Here is an 18,173-nt window from a genome sequence, read left to right on the forward strand (position 1 = left end):
AGAAAGTGATGTCAGCAAAACGAGTCATTAAAAAACTTAAAAATAAGAAACTGACTCAAGTTTAAGATAACTTTTTGCCCCTCCCCCCACGGTTAAAACATTTGGCTACTGCCACCCCTCCCCCCATCTTAAACTCGGACTGTGTCCGAACTCTTTCCCTACTCACTATATAGTGCGTTCACTATGTTGTAGTGCTGTTCGTATCTACAAGTCCAAAATTAAGAGCCCTAGAAATTTCCCAGAAGTCTTTGCAAAAAACTAGCATGCATTGACGCTAACTACATTAGCGAATATAGACCACAATGCATTGTGGTCGAACAATTTTTGTGCAAAAAAAAAAAAAATCAGTTTTAATGTAACTTTTGTAATAAACTATCCACATTTTAATCATTAGAACAAAGTAGAGTTACAAATCGACATTGTGAAATGTTCGTATTGATTCGATTTTGTGAAATTGGTGATGTCATATCCAGGATTTAGAAAAACGAAAGAAAAGTAGTGAACATGGTGTCAGAACTGCTTTTAAAATCCAGGGCACTATACAGCCCTGCATTATATAGTTTTTTAGTAGTAATGGATTATGGTGGAAACTCAGACATAGCCTGTGTGCTAGATGCTGTAGTTCCTCAAATGACCACTAGAGGCTGAATTCAGGAAGGACTTCACTCAAATGTTTCATAGAGCATCCTTTTGAATCTATTATCTCAAACCTTTCCGTCTTACTCAGTGACTGTATATGAGAGCTGGACTGACTGGCATCCCGAACAGGAAGTGGCTCCAAGAACCCAAAATCCCTTAGACTTTTATAGAGAAATAAACAGCTGATTAGTCATTCTTGATATTTTTTTAACACCTTCTTAGTAATCTTCCTTGTTTTGTAGTTCAAGTTATTCAAGTTACAAACGGCCCAATCAGATGCCTCAATAAAAGTAGGTGGAGCCTGCTAGTTCAACATTTGATTGACAGATTTTGTGTAGCCGGCCTTCAAGTGATAGGGGGTGTGGCCTTCCACCAAGCTTACTCCTGATTGGTGAGAGCAGTTGCTATAGAAACACAGACTTACACCAACTTGGACCAATCTCTGCTTACTGAGGATTTCTGGCTCCAACATGGCGGCGCCCATATTGCCAAAAAAAGGCGAGTGAATTGACTTGGAGCCGGAAGTAAACCGTTTTTTCTTTGGGAGACGTCGGTCTTAATGCACAATACCCCCCCACCCCTGCATTCACAGCCTACATTATGCACCAGAGCAAATGCGTGTGCGACAGCGTGCCGTACCTCGTGGTCATGTAGTCAGCTCTGTGGCCTGCAGCAGACAGAAACAAAGCAGAAGAGGTGGAGTTAGTCGGGAGGACATGTCGGGACCCGTCTGTGTGAGCTCAGAGCTACTGAAGCATTTGAAACCCGCCATCTGTGCACGAGCGGACGGCCCTGAAGCGCAAGGGCCCCACAGCCACAGCAGCGCCATCGCACTACCAACGCTTTGTGACAATAACGTAACGAAGACATTTACAGAAACACGGCCACACATACAAATCATACATAAAAACAACACAAAGCTGAGTTTGAAGGAGGATCAGCTTCAGCGTCATTACCGTCACCCAGCGTCCTCTTCAGAAGGTCATGTTTGGCCTGCAGCTTGGAGATGAGATTACTGCCCTCCAGAAACTCTCGAAATTTCTGTGGAGAATTGAAAATAATGAAACGGCGGTTCTGATACCAGCAGGAGGAGAAAAACACGGCGACTCTTTAACGACTTTATCAGGAGAGAGAGCTCAGGAACACAATCTGGACATTTAGAGAAAAATTCAAACCTGCAGGTCAGTTTTTACAGGAGATTAATGGACAGTATAGAAGAATTAAACAAGAAAAACTATGATTAATCGGGAAAACCCAAGAACTATTTACCTCTGGGATCTAAAAGTTTATTGTGTGATTCTCCTGCTCCTTTCCATACTTTTTTCAGTGCATTAAACCTCAATCACACTGCGACACTGGAGTGATTTCAACAATCTTGGCATCAAAACGTCCAGCTGGTTCAGGACAATACTGCTTGTATTTTTGGTTTTCATAAACTATATATACTATAAACTATAAGTTTTGAAATATTGAGCAAAATATGTCTCATAGGAAATGAATGAGAAAGTCTTCAAATTTCAATATTTTAATAGATTAGCAACAAGCTAATTCATTAAAATATTAAAATATATTCAAGCTATGTTTTTATCATTTATAGGAATTTTTTAAACATTTGGAGTTTAGCTTCTATTTTAGCAACAGGCTAACGTTTTGACTAATGTAGTTTACTGAGGAATCTTGGAATTCAGCTAGTATTTATGCAACATGCTAGCTTTTTGGGCTAATTTGGCTTCTACTGAAGTGTTTTCGAGGCAATTTGGAGTTTAGCTCATATTTAAGCAACACACTAAATATTTATGCAAACGTGGTGTGTATTAGGGATTTTTAAGACATTTTATTACAAATTTTCCAGAAATTTAGGTAAACTTCAGCGCTCTTTCATAGTTCTTTGACAAAAGTTCCAGTCTTTTAGCAAATTATACATTTTGCAAATAGCTTTTGCATTTTCAGCAAAAATCTTCAGCATCTTCAGCGACTACTTTCAGCAACAAGCATGTTTATTTTGGATAGCAGCAATTAAATAAAAAACTAGAACAAATAAATAAAAGAAAATATAATTTAATACTAGACCTTAATGGAAGCTCTGCACTGAAATGGGCCAAAACATTCCAAATAAACTGGAAAAATGTGGAAAATTCTTATTATAATCAATTTTGTTATCATTCTTTCCTTGTGTGGCATCTTTATGAATCCTCAGGTGCTTCAGAAATAAACTGAGTTCTAATAACTTAAGGGCTGGGGCCTCAAACTCAATCGCACAGGGGGTAAAAATCCAAAACACACTTTAAGTCGCGACTCAAACAAGATAAACTTTTATTGAACACACCAAAAAAACTAAATTGTTAAAACTTTCTTTTTAACATAAATGAGTAAAACTACCCTACGTATTTGATTTTGTTGTTCCAGTTCAGGACACAAGATTTCCTTAATCTAATAAACTGTGTTCCTTTTATTCTTACTGGTGTCCAGTTTTGGTAATTCCCCCCCCAGACCTGAGCCAGGTTTACCCATAGGGGTCGTAACAGCTCCTCTCCTGTCAGGACTCACCATGAAGTAGAACTGCTCCGTCTCCTGCTGGTTGGCCCTCCTCTTGGCAATGCTGGGCTTGCTCAGGTAGGTCTCCGACACGGTGGACTTGACTGACTCGGTGGAGCGGCTGTGGTGGAAGCACTCGGACACGTCGTAGTCTTCGATGGTCACCATGTCTTGAATGGTCGCCAGCGTGGCCTCCGACGTTTTCTTGACCTGTAAGTTGGAGAGTCGGAGACGAGGATTCAGGATTCATTTTCACAGCAGCTCCTCAACTCACACGTCCTAAAAACCGCTCTGCATCTCCTGACAATCTGAAAAATTCAGGTGGCGTCTGACTAGACCCACATTCTCCAGCGCCTGATGAGTGATGAACGCTTCTATTTTTGCGAGCACTTAGAGGCTGCAGGGCTGCCGAGCCGCTCGGGGAAGACGGTGACGAGCTTTTAAGGTTGGTGTCCATTCCCACCTCCGGCCTGCCAACAGTCCCTCATGCTCAACATGTAAACATCGGGCCTGTCCCACTTACTGCCAGAAGTGCTGCAGGCCAACAGTGAGTCCATTACACGGAAGATGAGACTGCATGCATATAGATGGGGGGGCATCAGCAGTTCACAATATAATTAAATGTGCAAAGAATCAAATAAACTTTATTTACAAAACGCTTTAACACAGCCAAAAACAAGGCGCTGCACAATAAAACACCAAAAAATCTACTAGAGTTTTAAATGCCAGAGAGGAAAACTTAAATAAAGTCAAGAAACTTTAGTTCCACATGGAGGAGCAGAGGAAAACAAACGCACCAGCTGACCTTTGACCTTCACGCGTCGACACAAAAACACAAAAAAGTCCCTTTTTTGTTTGAAACTGAGAATTTCTGGGTCTGAAAATGTAGAAACATTTCAACAGAATGATTTAAAGATCCATTCAGATGAAAATCCTGTGTTTTCTAACATGATTTTCTAGTATTTTTCTGACGAGAGAGGACACATCTAAAGAGTAACACAACAGGACAGTATCAGCAAAGATTTGAAAAGGGCAAAAAACAAACAAACAAAAAAGAAAAGAAAATGGGGGCGGGGCTAGAGGAGGCGGGCTGAGTGGGGGAGGTGTGGTCTAAAACTGCGTTGACGGTGAGAGTGAGGTTAGCTTGTGGTAACTAAAAGATCTTTTTATTATTGTATTGATGAAAATATTTTTTTAAAAAGTCAAAGTTTAGGAGGCCCAAGCAGGCGGCCTCCGCGTCCCACAGCGTCTCTCTGCCTGCCCGCCAGCTTTTCAAGGCCCGGTTTAGCGAGCAAGCAAGCTCTGCCGCTTCACCGCTCTCTGATCGCGGAGTGAGCTTCATTTGCGGGATGACCTCCAACGCTCTCAGCGCCAGAGAGAACCAACGGTCGCATCCTGAGCTTCAACTATCAGTATCGAGTGTTCAAAGATGGGCGGGGCCTTTATACTGGAGCTCAGAGCATGATAAGGCAAAATTAATCTGTAATACCTCGTTTCAACCTGTAGAGGGCACCACATAGACAGTTTTAGACTATAATTTCCAGAATTAGACAAAATTATTTTAAATTGCCAACAATTTGGCAACAGACAGCACATTTTAAGCCACGTTTATAGAAGCCAGCAGCCAAAAAAAAGTTCATTTAGGCTCAATCTGAATTCTTCCCTTCTCCCTTCCTCTCCGTTTGAAGGGCCATTTTTAGTGCAAGTGTGTCCTCAGTTTTTTTTTTTGTTTGCTTTTTGTTAAATCTGACCTCCAAGCGGAGGGATCTAAAGTCCTCCATCGTGAAGCTAAATTATGTTGCGGTTAGAAACACTTTTCTTCACGTGGGTGCGCTCTGAAGCACAGAAGTTTACTTTTAAATATAAGTAACAGCATTTTGTTGTAGCATGACCTTTTTAAAATTATAAAATAGTTGTTGTTATGTATATTCAAGTGCTGGAAGCTCCGCGCTAGCGCTAGCTGACTGGAAATTATTGGTGACGACATCGAACGAAAGTGACGTCTAAATTATGAGACACTATTTTTTCCTAACTCCCCGTTTGGAGGGATAAATGAAGGAGAAGGGAAGAATTCGGATTAGGCCTTAGTGTTTAGTTACCCTTTAAGCTCAAAGTTTTTCTTTATTCAAATTTGTTGTGAATCAGAAGAAAAAATGTCGTTTGAAAAAGATTACAGTTCTCAGCAATGGCGAGGGGAATGGGGGCGGGGTTACTCTGCACCAACAGCCCCGCCCACAATTTAGAGATGAATTTCCAATGAACTCCTGCCACTCGGCAGAAAACGTGTCTTAGAAAACGACACGATCAGAATGAAAAGACGCTTTAGGGAGTCTTCGGATCAGAGATGATCGGCGTGAGACTTGAACGTGTTCTGTGTTTGTCAGCACAAACACCCTGTGAGGACGAGGGATGCAACTATCTCATCCGTTTGTGTGATTCTGGTGATGAAGAACGAATTAAAAGGCTGATGAAGAACAACAACATCGTTAGTTTTAATGGGAACTCCTTGAAACTTTTAATCTTGTTGGAACTCCAACAATCTCTTCAGCAGAATCAAACAGGAAGTAAACGCTGAAATAATGAGAATAAACAGGTGATTCACATTAGCTCTGATTGTTTTGTAGCAGTGGTGTCATTTTTATGAGGAGCGGATCTGCAGCGGGGTTTGCAGGATGAATAATAGAAGCCGGAGACGGAGCAGAGGAGTGTGGAGACTGTCAAGTACGAGTCAGTGATGTGGAAAAGAGGCCCGGCTCCTGCAGAAACCATCGTTTTCGGAGAAGAGTTCAGCAAAACGCTTCATGGAAGAGTGAAGACTCGGGCTGGAGACGCTCGGGGGGGTGGGGGGGTCTGCACAATAACTCTGGATGATCACAAAGGCCCAAACTCACAGGTGGTGACCCCATTTTTCTCGGTTATTAAGAGGTCCGACCTCAGCGGTAATGAAAGAACATTGTTGGGGGAGGACGCAGAGTTATAACCTGCTCCTCTTAGACTGACTGACCCCCCCCTCCTCGTTTTGGGAGGGAAAAACACTGCGGTTGTTCATGATGATGGATTGCAGCCGTGACAAACGTGCTCGGAGCCGCGATGTGGATGTAGTTACGGCGTTCTCCGGTCTGTCATCAGGCCAAAACCCACGGCAGGTTGGAGCACAGCTAATGAAAGCCTGCAAAGAGAGAAGGAACCCCCCCACCCCCCCAGTTGAAACTTTCCTGAACCTGAACGGACGCCATGACGTGAGCCTGAGAGTGACGTACGGCCCGGTCTGTGTGTTTTGAGGCTTTCCTCATGGAGGAGAGAGGCCCGGCTGTCAATACGGAGCATGAATGGAGGAGAGTCGCCCCCAGAATAAAGATGTTTAGATTATCAATTATTCAGCAGACGAGGAGTTCTCGCTCTGGTCCAACGCTGCTCTTCTGCACGTTTGGGCTGAAACCAAACACGATACGTTCCCAAAAAACGGAGAACGGATATTTATGAAGATCATCATAATTGTAGTAAAGTGTAGCAGAATACACGTCAGGAAATGTAATTACTGCTCTAAAATTGCAGGATAAAGTTGGATTCTAAGAATATAAACTCAGCTTAAGTATGAGTTACTGTCACCAGAGGTAAATAAATCAGTCAGAAGGTTCTGCTGTTCAAAGTGAAACTATCAAGTGTTTTTCACAGATAAAACAAAAGACTCAAGTTCAGTTTATGGAAATAAGCTTTGAAAAACTGATTTTCTTATTTTAGGGTGTATTCAGACTGGTAAAACCATTTGTTTCAGATCGAGTCCTGAACCTTGCGTTTGGTCTGTGTTTAGACCGTCGTCGCGCGGACTTTCCTGTTCCGGAACAAAGCCTGTAAACAAACTACAGGTCACTCATTGGCCAGGAATTAGGAGGGCGGGACAAAGCGAATAGAAGCGGAAATTTTGAATCTTTGAGATACTTCACTGGTTCAAACTTTATATTTTGCGGATCAATTTAGAACGTCTGTATCAGCATCAGGTACAACCCGTTTTACTGTGACTTGGTACGGGAAAGTATGCTGCAAGACGACGGCTGTAAAGGTACACGGATAAGTATTTATGAAAGATTGTCAAGAAAACAGCGAGAATCAATGTGAAAAGATGTGTCTATGCGTCTGCATTCATCCGACCACATTTCAATGAGTCGCCGTGTCTCATCGTTGTGTTGTTGTGGTTTTGTCTTGAAGAGAATCTTGATAAGGAAATACAATGGAGCTTTTAGTGTGACGTCACAGCAAAGGATTGGTTGATAAAATCGATATAATCGTTTAGAATTTGAGCTCAGCAGATCAAAAATCGATTCATATCGTACTTTATCATTATGTATTGTCATTTTTGAATAACTTGAAACATGTGACTATTGTCTCTGTTACTATAAAAATGACTTTAGCTAGGGGAGGTTCAGGAAGAGGGTAAACATGTCAATGTTGCGAAGTTGTATAAAAAACAAAAATTCAATAAACTATGTTTAAAAAAAAAAATAATTCATGTCAATCGATCTAGCACATAAAGCTAGTCAGCTAGCTTGATGCTAACGTTTAATGGGATTTCTCATAGGACGGCTAATGCTAACACTTGGTCGACCTAAACATACATTACTGACTAAATGAACATCTTTATATGAATTTTTCAAACTCTTTTGAGGAAATATTTTTAAAGTAACCATTTGTGGTCTAAAAAATCATTTTTTGCTCATTCTTTCTTCTTCTTCTTGAATAAGGTGTAATGCTATAGCGTGATCACCACCTAGTGGCCAAACTGAAATGTCCTCCAGGAGAAGCAGAACAATGTAATGTAATGTAATGTATTAATGTAGTTATACACAAATGTGTATGAATGTGTAAACTCACAACTGAATTGAAGAATAGAAAAAAATTTAAAAAATTTGGAATTGAGTCTGGAAATTCTAATCGATAGCCAGCCCTACTTCCCAATTCCTATCAAGCAATTTGTGAACATGATCTCCCGCTAGCTTACAGCCCCTCACATCCACAACCTAACATTTGCGGTGGAACCAAAATGTTGAATTTTAAAACCCTAAAACATTGAATTATTGTAGAAAATAAAGCAGACTACATTGCAGATTCGTATATCGCAGGTTATTTTTAGAACTGCTACGACAAAAATTCTAAATATAACAAAACAAAAATCAAGGTTTGATCTGTGAATCGTTTATCTTCATGAACAAATTCACCGCCTAAATCACCATCCACACTCCTAACAGTCATCGCCTCCAACAGCAGGAACAATATTCTTGGAGTTTATCTCAAAACTTCACCTCTTGAGCCAAAAATAACTTCCTTTACTTAAAGGCCGGCCTCCACCCCCCCACAGCATTTCAAAGGGGCGATATTCCAGGTCAGGAGAGCGCCATCTCCCAGCAGTCACTGCAGCATCCGTCATCACCTCTCAGAAATTAAACCGAGCGTGCAGTAAGCGAGTAATCTGCAGATCATCAGAGCGCGCTTTGATGTGCCGTCCTGATGCGTATCAGAGAAAAACAAAGCCTCCCGCACAGGAGACACTATTGGATTTCCAGAGTTTAGAGCGAAACATCTGGAGAATAACAGGAGCAGAGTTTGATATTTGAAGAGAAGACACCGGAGGAGGAAAATGAAGAACTCTGCGTCATGAGCGGGGAAATGAGATCTAAATCAGAGCATTATTACGGAGCGTGATTGAATTCAGAACCAGAACCGGTTGGGACGTTGAAGCATAAATGAGCCCCGCCCCCACCGCCCCACCAGACGACCTTTGCATTTTTCTGCAAACCTTCGGCTTCTCCGCGTGTTTTCGTTCATCACGTCTCCGGTGTCAGAGAGGTTGGAGGAAGCAGCTGCGCTTTTATGAAGCTACATCCTGCCTGTGTGCGGCCACGCCGCCTCTGACGGCGGGACTCGCTGGTCGCCGCGGCGCTTGCAAACTTCACTTTTCAAGGATGTTTCTGCACCATCTGTTGATGTGAGGATGAGGCAGAAGTGCCCTCCGGTCCTGATCCATGAGGACATCCGCTGCAGCACCGCAGACAAGGGCACGTGCACACACACAGAAGAGTGCACGGGAGGCTGATATGAAATTTTGCTGAGTGTGCAGTTACTGTGGCGCATGCTGACACCAGAACCACATCAGCGTCAGCTGAGCTGCAGACCTTAAATGTTTCCGTTTATTTGCTTATTTTCTGAATTTTAGTTACAGAATATTTTTAATAATTCAATTAAATAAACAAATGTAATAATTATACCCAGTAAGAAGTGGGCTGAGAATATCAGAGAAACTCACAAAACAATGCAATTAACGATACATGGCTCACGATACCGATAGTATCACGATACCGATAGTATCACGATACCGATAGTATCACGATACCGATAGTATCACGATACGGCTAACATTGCAATCATCAATTTTAGGGGTGTAACCGATTATTAAAATCAATGGGCTGCATGCACGACCTCCACATTCGGTATACGACCGCTCAGTCATTCCGGTTGGAGCCGTGGGTTATTGTTTATAAGGAAATATCGAGTATTTGGACTTTAAAAGATGTTTTTGGGAGCTACCAAGAGTCACTATAAACGCTGTTAGGTGCATTGTTCGTTCTTTACTCCAAAATAAAAACGCAAAAAAGATTTATATCGTCTGTATTGTCTTGCGTAGCAAACGTCGAAGGTAACTTTCTAATGTTCTTCACATGTATTTACAGGCGAGCAGCTCAGAAATTGATGGAAATTCATGTTGGCGACACGTAATACGTGCAGCCAAGATCCAGATTCTTGACTTGTTTCATGTATTTTATGTGCATTAAAAGCTAAATGTTGTTACCGGTCGCAGTATTTAATGAAGTCATTCGCTGTTATGCAGCTAGAGCGCCGAGCGCACTGCGATCGGGAACCATTTGGAGCGTTAACCCGAACTGGAACCGTAATCCTAACCTTAAGACACGTCTGATTATGTTGTTGTTGTTCACCTTTCGGCTTAACGGCACCCACTTGGACTCGAGTCATGAATTTGACGACTCTAAACTTGACTTGGACTTCAAAAGCAGTAACTCGTGACTCTGACTTTAGCCCTCTGACTCGGAACGACTTGCTACTTCCTTCAAAATCTAAAGGTTATAAAGTTTGTTGGCATAAAACGTGCCGCAGTCTCTGTGGGTGTGTCCATCTTTTGCACTACGTCCAATCAAATTGTAATGGGCGGGACAAAAGATCTGTCAGTCAAACTATTAGTTCTGGTAAAAAAGTTATGAGGTAGTCAACTAAATACGGTTTGCAGAACATGCGGAAATTATTGACAGATAATAAACAACGACAAACTTTAAGTTATAAAAAAGCTAGAAGTTTGAATCTGGTATTCTGCACTGAGGTTATGTCCTCTATTCTCACTTACTTCTCCTTTATTCTTTATTATATTTAGTTCTCTGTGCTTCTGTTTCGTCCTGTGGCCATCCCATAATAGTTTTAGGACTTCCTTTGGATATCCCCGTGTGTTTTAGTTTCATTTGAAGACTTTAAAATATTTTTTTTAAATAAATTTAGGCTCCACTGGTCTTTGATGGTTTCTCCTGCTGTGACGTCATCATTCACTTTGCCCAAAAATTCTAACGTTCATCTATGGAGCTAAATTTGAGGCCAATATTATTTGAAATCCAAATAAAACAAATTAAAAAAAAATATTGGTGTTTGGCCCAAAAAAAAAAAGGTAAAATTAAAAAAAAAAAATGTTATTCTAAAATAAATTAAATTAATTTCAGCTTCAAATGTTCAATTTTTTAGGTTTAAAAAATAAAACTTTCAATTTCAAAACTTTTGTTTCAGTGTCAAATATTTTTTGACACTTTAAAGCGATCACCCTGAAGAGGTTTTCAAGCTAAAATTCTTCTAAAATTCTGAAATTTGAGTAATAATTCTGAGAGTGAACACTTATTTTTATTAAAAAGTCAAACAAAAGGAGATTTAAAAAAAACTTCTGGTAAAACTTTGGATGAGATGCTGCAAAACCCTCAATATAACGTTGATAAAGATAATTTAATGTTTTAAGATTGTATTGAGTTTATTAATATGGTCTTTGTAGACAATGGCCTCAATTTAGATGTTGATGAATCTTAAGTATCTTAACAAACCTTATTCGGCTTATTGTGCTAATAAATTTCTTACCAACACTCTGTAAAAACATTAATAATGTTTCTTAATGTGTTACTAAAGCTTATTAAGGAATCTTATTAGAAAGTGTCACCAAAACTTCTATATATGTTTGAGGAAAATCATATTTCTTGGATGATAAAAAAGTTCCAGCTGGAAGGATTTTCCTGCGTCTTCTTGCCTTCTTTTTACTTTTTCTTGAATTGCACCACCAGAAAAAACAAAAAACATTAAAGCTGGTCATGGTATTGGAAAGAATATAACATCTTGAAATAAAAAAAAAAATATATATATATATATATATACATAGTTTTTTAGGTTAATCAAACAAAAATAAGTTTAAAACTGTGATGTTATGACAACACTTTACCTGAGCAATAATCACAGAAATGTCGCATCAGATTAAAAACATCTTTTTCCTTCACAGCCGGAGTAAAATAAGAATGTAAGGGGGATGCTGCCGAGCATCACTTGTTGAATTTTGATTCTTTCTGGAAAAAAACATCAAAAAACATTGCAAGAAAAAAAAACAATAAAGGAGGAGCTGAAATCCCTCTGAAGTGATGCAGCTTTGACGCGTTCATCACAAAGGAAACATGAAACGGCACCGAAACGTCGGCGGAGTTCCTGAGTATTACCGGAGAACAAACGGGAGCAGGCTGATGGAGATCAGACGGCAGCGAGGGGAGCGCAGGTTACACGGACATGACTGCACTCTGCCCCCCATCACAAACTGCAGCTTCCTGCAGAAACGCTAAAACTTTGTGGTGAAAAGAAAGATGAGAGAAATTTTCTGCAGCAGCCAACATCTCCCAGCCAACAGCCAATCAGAGAGAAGCGGTGACTCGGCGCCTTCGTGGCGTTGGTTTACCTCCTCGTTTTCGATCTTCAGAGTAGCCAGACGGGACTGCAGCTGCTGGAATCTCAGGTTGAGTTCGCCGTTCACGGGAGGCTGCACTGTGATCTGACACACCTGGAAGAGGAAGAGACAAACCCTTTTCATCGTCTGACCACTTGAAACGAGGCCGCTGGGATCTGAACGGTCTCAACAGAGACGAGCAGCCGCAGAGCAACAATCCCCGCCATTAATTTTTTCCAGATTTGCTATTAATTTTTTTTTTTAATCGATTCCCGGCCCTAAAATAAATCCATGAACAGGTGTGCTCATGACGCCACACACCTGGTCCCCCATGTGAGACTGGAACTCAAACTTGGCCGGTGGGCAGAAGGCTGTGGGGTACATCTCCATGAACCTCTGCCGGTCGCTCCGAGGGTCCAGACTGTCCACCGCATTCTCAATGATGTCCAGCCCTTCGTGGCGAGACGTTTCCAGGTTGTATTCGGCCGATAAGTAGGTCCGCAGGGCCCGGTTCAGGCTGGCGTGGTACCCTAAATCGCAGGACTGGGAGATAAAGAGCAGGTGACGGACATCAGAGGAGGGTTTCCTTTGATCAGTTCCAGCTGCTTTTCTAAAAACGTTTAACCCCAAACAAGATGCAAACCTTAAGGGTGTTTTTGAAATACCCGCTGCTGATTACCTGGATCAGGTGAGGGGCTACAATGGTTGGAAAAGCAGCAGTAAGGGTCTGCAACCTTCAACGGCAAAAGAGCCGTTTGGTCCCGTTTCTTACAGACCAAACCAAGCGAGATCAACCACATCCCATTGAATCTTTTAGAAAACACTCTATTTTTATGTGGCTATTTAGCTCTTCCTTTGGAAAATGTAGCTTTTAAATATTTACAATAATTACATTTATAAAGTGTGGCCTTTTCCATAGATAATAACTTTGACATCTTTACTTTTGACAGCAGCAAATTTAAGTTCCCTTCAAAATTGATTTGATTTTGAGCTAAACATGACATTTTCTTTCATCATGATAACTAGATTTTAGGGTGCAGCATGTATTAGAAAGTGCTAAACTCAACTAATTTAAAATATATATTCCAACTAGTAGCACCTTTTTTAAAAGCAGAGAGTGACATTGTAGGGGTAAAGGAGCCACATGTGGCTCCGGAGCCTCAGGTTGCAGATCCTGGTGTAGGGAAAGATCAATTCTGTTATACATCGCTATATTTCGTTTGGTAATACTTGTATTGATTTAAAACGCTGACAAGAAGACATTTAATAAATTATTTGTGAGCGACCTTCAGAGTTTTAGTTTTGGTTTCCCCCTAAACCAGGAGTCTGGAACCGCAGATGAATTGTAATCTGTTAATCTACTGTAAATCCAATCTAATATAACAGCACATGCATGTTATAACTGTCCTAAACAGACATTCTGACTTTCTTCCAAAGCTTGAGAACATGTTGGAAAATTTAGAAGCAAGAAGGTTCAACTCTGACCAGATGAGAACAATCCCACCTGACTGAATCTCCCTTCACCTGTCCAGAAATATGTGTTTATTCTTTGGTTTGTGGTGACCCTTCATCATCACTTTCAAGTCTTTATGAACCCCATAAAGACCCCAACCTGATCCACAGAAACTGTTCTGGTGTTTAAACAGAATAAATGAAAGAAAATAAATAGACACTGATAATAAAACACTGGATTGTCTGAAAACTTGAATGATCTGGAAGCCCAATGTCACCTCCTTCCTGCTTCTACACTTTATTTTCCACAATAAAACGTCTCTTCATCTATAAATAGGTGAAGCACAACGCTTCCCACACAATATCACTCCGTCAAACACAGACGCACACCCTGGTGGGATGTGAAGGCTTCAGAGCAAAGTGGAGAGTGCGGTAATTTCAGCACACAGCATGCCACCGAGAAGACGAAGAAGCATGTCCTCAGTCCTTCAGCCATGTCTGGAATATATAAACCTGAGCGGCTGCTGCTGCTGAAAACTCCTCCTGCCTCCGTTTCCTTGGAAACACGAGTGAATGTAGTTCAGCAACTTTACTTCTCTTAAAGTGATTTCCCAGGTAGCCAGTTCATAAATAAATCATGAGCGGGCTGGGAAAAGAAAAAAAAAGACAAAACAAACAGCATCCAAACAATAAAAAAGTCCAAAGGCTGCAGAGAACACAGAGATGACCAACTTCTACGATCAAAGAAAAACAAACTTGAGGCCAAAAAACTAAATAAAAGTTTTTTCAATAAAGCTAAAGTGGTTTTTATGTCTCAAAAGTAGTGCTACCACAAATGATTATTTTAATAGTCGAGTTATGAGCAAACTGGATGTAAAGCACACATCTTGACCATCATTAGCTTTAAACTAACTTGAAATAAAAACAATGAAGATGGCAGTTTTTTAAACCTTTAGTGAATCATGCAGCTTCTGTCCTTCATTAGTTTCAGGCATTAAAACAAGAGTAAACCAGAAAAGCTGCATTACCTGCGATAATGCTAGTGTGAATGCTCTTTGCTGAAAACAGTAGCTAAAGATGCTGAAGCTTTGTTAAAACCTTGTTAAAGAACTATGATAGAGCGTTGAAGTTGACCTAAATTTCCTAAAATGTTGTAGTAAAATTGTGTAAAAATCCCTAATACTTGCCAATTTTTCAAAACTATTTAGTGTGTTGCTTAAAAATGAGCTAAACTCCAAATTAGCCAAAAAACCTCAGTAGATGTCAAATTAGCCAAAAGAGCTAGCTCGTTGCTTAAATACTAGCTAAACTCCAAAATAGCCTCAAATTCATCAGTAAACTAAATTAGTCAAAAACGTTAGCCTGTTGCTAAAATAGAAGCTAAACTCTAAATTAGCATAAAAAATCTCAGTAGATGAAAATTTAGCCAAAAAGATAACACATTGCTTAAATACTAGCTAAACTCCTAGCCCCAAATTCCTCATTAAACCAAATTGGCCAAAAACGTTAGCAAGTTGCCAAAATAGTAGCTAAACACTAAATTAGCCAATAAAACCTCAGTAGATAACAAATTAGCCAAAAAAACGTTAGCATGTTGTTAAAATACTAGCTAAACTCCAAAATAGCCTAAAATTATTCAGTAACCTAAATTAGTGAAAAAAACGTTAGCTTGTTGCTAAATTATGAGCTTAACACTAAATTAGTAAATAAGATCTCAGTAGATAAATTAGCCAAAAAAGTTAACATGTTACTAAAATATTAGCCAAACTCCAAATTAGCATAAAAAACTTCAGATGCCAAAGTAGCCAAAAAGCTAACACATTGCTTATTTAATAAGAGTTAAACTGCAAAATAGCCTAAAATTCCTCAGTAAACTAAATTAGTAAAAAAGAAAAAAAAATACAAGCAGTAATGTTCTGAACGGGCTCAAGGTTTTCATACCAAGATTGCTGAAATCACTTAAAAGTGTGATCAAGTTTTTACTGCTGAAAACGTCCGAAAAGGAGCAGGAGAATCACTATAGTGTGAATGAGTAGTAAGGATTCACACAATCACATGAGGTTAGCACAGAGAAATATTTTTTTTTTTTTAGTTCTCACTGACTCAAATATAAAAAAGTGCATTTTTTTTGTTGAACGATCTCAACTTCGTTCAACTTTACAACACTAGTACTAATCTATATAAATAAAGTAATGACTAATCGACTATTAAATTAGTCGTTGATTAGTCGACTAATCGGCAGCCCTACCCGGAAGCTCCAAAAGCTTTTAAATCAGCTTCAGCTGCTCGAATGAAGATTACATTTCTTCTGAAGGTCAGTGAGGACAACAGCATTCCTTCTCCTGCACAAAGCCAATAAAATCCATCTCTGATTCAGAACGACATTCATCCAGAGATGCGTGCTTTCTACAGGAAGCAGAGTCTCTCTGAGCCTTTTAGGCGCAGATTTAACAGAACCAGACACTTCCATACTCACGTCTATCAGGTCGGGTAAGTCGTGGATGTAGTATTTGAAAACAGACGAGTTGGAGGCTTCCAGCGTCAGCAGGTACTCGTTTCGCGCTTTGATCGACTTCAGCTTGTTCTCCAAGTACTTGGCTTGACGCTGTGGAGAATTACAGACACATAAGAAACAGAGCGAGTCCGAGTCGGAGCTGCCTTTGAGGATGGATTCACTCTGCAGACAGAGAGGCGACTCAACCACAGAAAAGACACAGAGAAAGGAGGAAAATCCTCCTGTTAGGAAGAGAATATAGAAGAATTAACCCTTACAAAAAGAGAACGTGTCCTTCAGTTCAAGTGAAATCAAAGTCGAGGAGTTTATTCAAGCTAGCATGAGAATACCATCGTTAGCATTCACTGATTCATACACAGTCAGATCGTTTACAGGTTAAGCTCCAGTCTCAACTGTCTTTACTCGTAGATATGGTTCATCTGCAGGTAAAAAATGGTCAAATCTGTCACCCAGGTGACCCACAGGGAATATTAAGGTTGTAAACCGCTAAGTGAGCCTGTACAGCCAGTATGTTCACGTATATTTTTATCTATGGGTATGCTGCAGGTGAAGGGTAGTAGTGAACACTTAAGGGTGAGTAAGGGGGAGTGGGCGAGATGCAGGCGTGTCGTACAGATTTTTTTACTTTTTCAGACCTTCCCTTTTGGTTTTGGTTTAATTAGTGAGTCCTTCTTTACAGAGGCCAGACAGTCTTCAGACAGAAAAGTGTGCCGTTTTCACAAATCAGTTTAATTTTCTGAGGATTTACAAAGAACTCAAAATCCTTAACAGATGGGGGGGTTAATCTAAAGTAATTACAAAAAAGTAAGTTCTGTGCCATTTTGATGAACGATGGACTGACATTTCAACTTCAAGTTGCAATGTGGTTGCTGAACATGGTGAAGAAATTTACTTTGATTGATGAAAAATGTTCTGAACGTGTTGATACCAGTATCACATAGGTTTAAAATGTGCAAGAAGAATTTCTTGAAAAAAAAAATGGCATAAATTGCGTACAATTTTGAAATACGTAAAGAGTATGAATACCAAAAGTAAAAGCATGAGTGTCCTGAACATACTGAACGTTTTGATACCAATATTTAATTATTTACAGAAAGTGCACAAAGAATTTGAAGAACATCTCGAAAAATCGCATAACTTGAGTACAATTTTAAAATGTGTAAAAGGTATGAATATCAAAAGTACAAGCATTAATGTCCTGAACCTCCTGAACAATTTGATACCAATATTGCATAGGTTTAAAATGTGCAAGAAGAGTTTCTTAAAAAAAATAATAATAATTTGCATAAATTGCGTAAAATTTTGAAATACATAAAAGGTATGAATACCAGAAGTACAAGCATGTGTTTCCTGAATGTTTTAATACCAATAATGCATAATTTGCAAAAGTGCACAGAGAATTTGAAAAACATCTCGAAAAATTGCAAAATTTGCGTACAATTTTAAAAAATTTAAAAGGTATGAATACCAAAAGTACAAGCTTTAATGTCATTAACGTACTGAAAGTTTTAGGACTAATATTGCATAGGTTTAAAATGTGCACAAATAATTTCTTAAAAAAACAAAAAACGCATAAATTGTGTAAAATTTTGAAATACTTAAAAGCTATGAATACCAAAAGTACAAGCATGAGTGTCCTGAACGCTTTGATACCAATATTGCATTATTTGGAGGAAGTGCACAAAGAATTTGAAGAACATCTTGAAAAATTGCAAAATTGCGTACAATTTTAAAATGTATAAAAGGTATGAATAACAAAAGTACAAGCATTATTGTACTGAATGTACTGAACGTTTTGATACCAATATTACATAGGGTTAAAATTTGTACGAAGAATTTCTTAAAAAAACAAAAATTGCATAAATTGCGTACAATGTTGATATACGTAAAAGTGAATCGTTTTTCCTGTTCGTTTTCAATGGGGCTGAAAAATTGCATAAATTGCGTTAAATGTTAAAACACAAAAATGTATTAATACCAAAAGTACAAGCAGTAATGTCCTGAACGAGCTGC

The 18,173-nt window shown here is 39.5% G+C and overlaps 1 protein-coding gene across 6 annotated transcripts in view; it reads right to left on the reverse strand.

Annotated features, from left to right (window-relative positions):
- srgap1a (SLIT-ROBO Rho GTPase activating protein 1a) overlaps positions 1–18,173 on the reverse strand; it is a 105,059-nt gene that overhangs the window by 26,007 nt on the left and 60,879 nt on the right. For all 6 annotated transcript variants that reach the window (XM_036212581.1, XM_024281878.2, XM_024281877.2 and 3 more), the window contains 6 exons: positions 16,122–16,250; positions 12,515–12,736; positions 12,206–12,307; positions 3,187–3,384; positions 1,596–1,680; positions 1,279–1,306 (listed from right to left, as the gene is read on the reverse strand). In XM_036212581.1, coding sequence (XP_036068474.1) covers positions 1,279–1,306; positions 1,596–1,680; positions 3,187–3,384; positions 12,206–12,307; positions 12,515–12,736; positions 16,122–16,250 — 764 coding nt within the window. The remainder of the gene's footprint in view (positions 1–1,278; positions 1,307–1,595; positions 1,681–3,186; positions 3,385–12,205; positions 12,308–12,514; positions 12,737–16,121; positions 16,251–18,173) is intronic.

Source organism: Oryzias melastigma, linkage group LG6, assembly GCF_002922805.2.
Source record: "Oryzias melastigma strain HK-1 linkage group LG6, ASM292280v2, whole genome shotgun sequence".
NCBI lineage: Eukaryota > Metazoa > Chordata > Actinopteri > Beloniformes > Adrianichthyidae > Oryzias > Oryzias melastigma.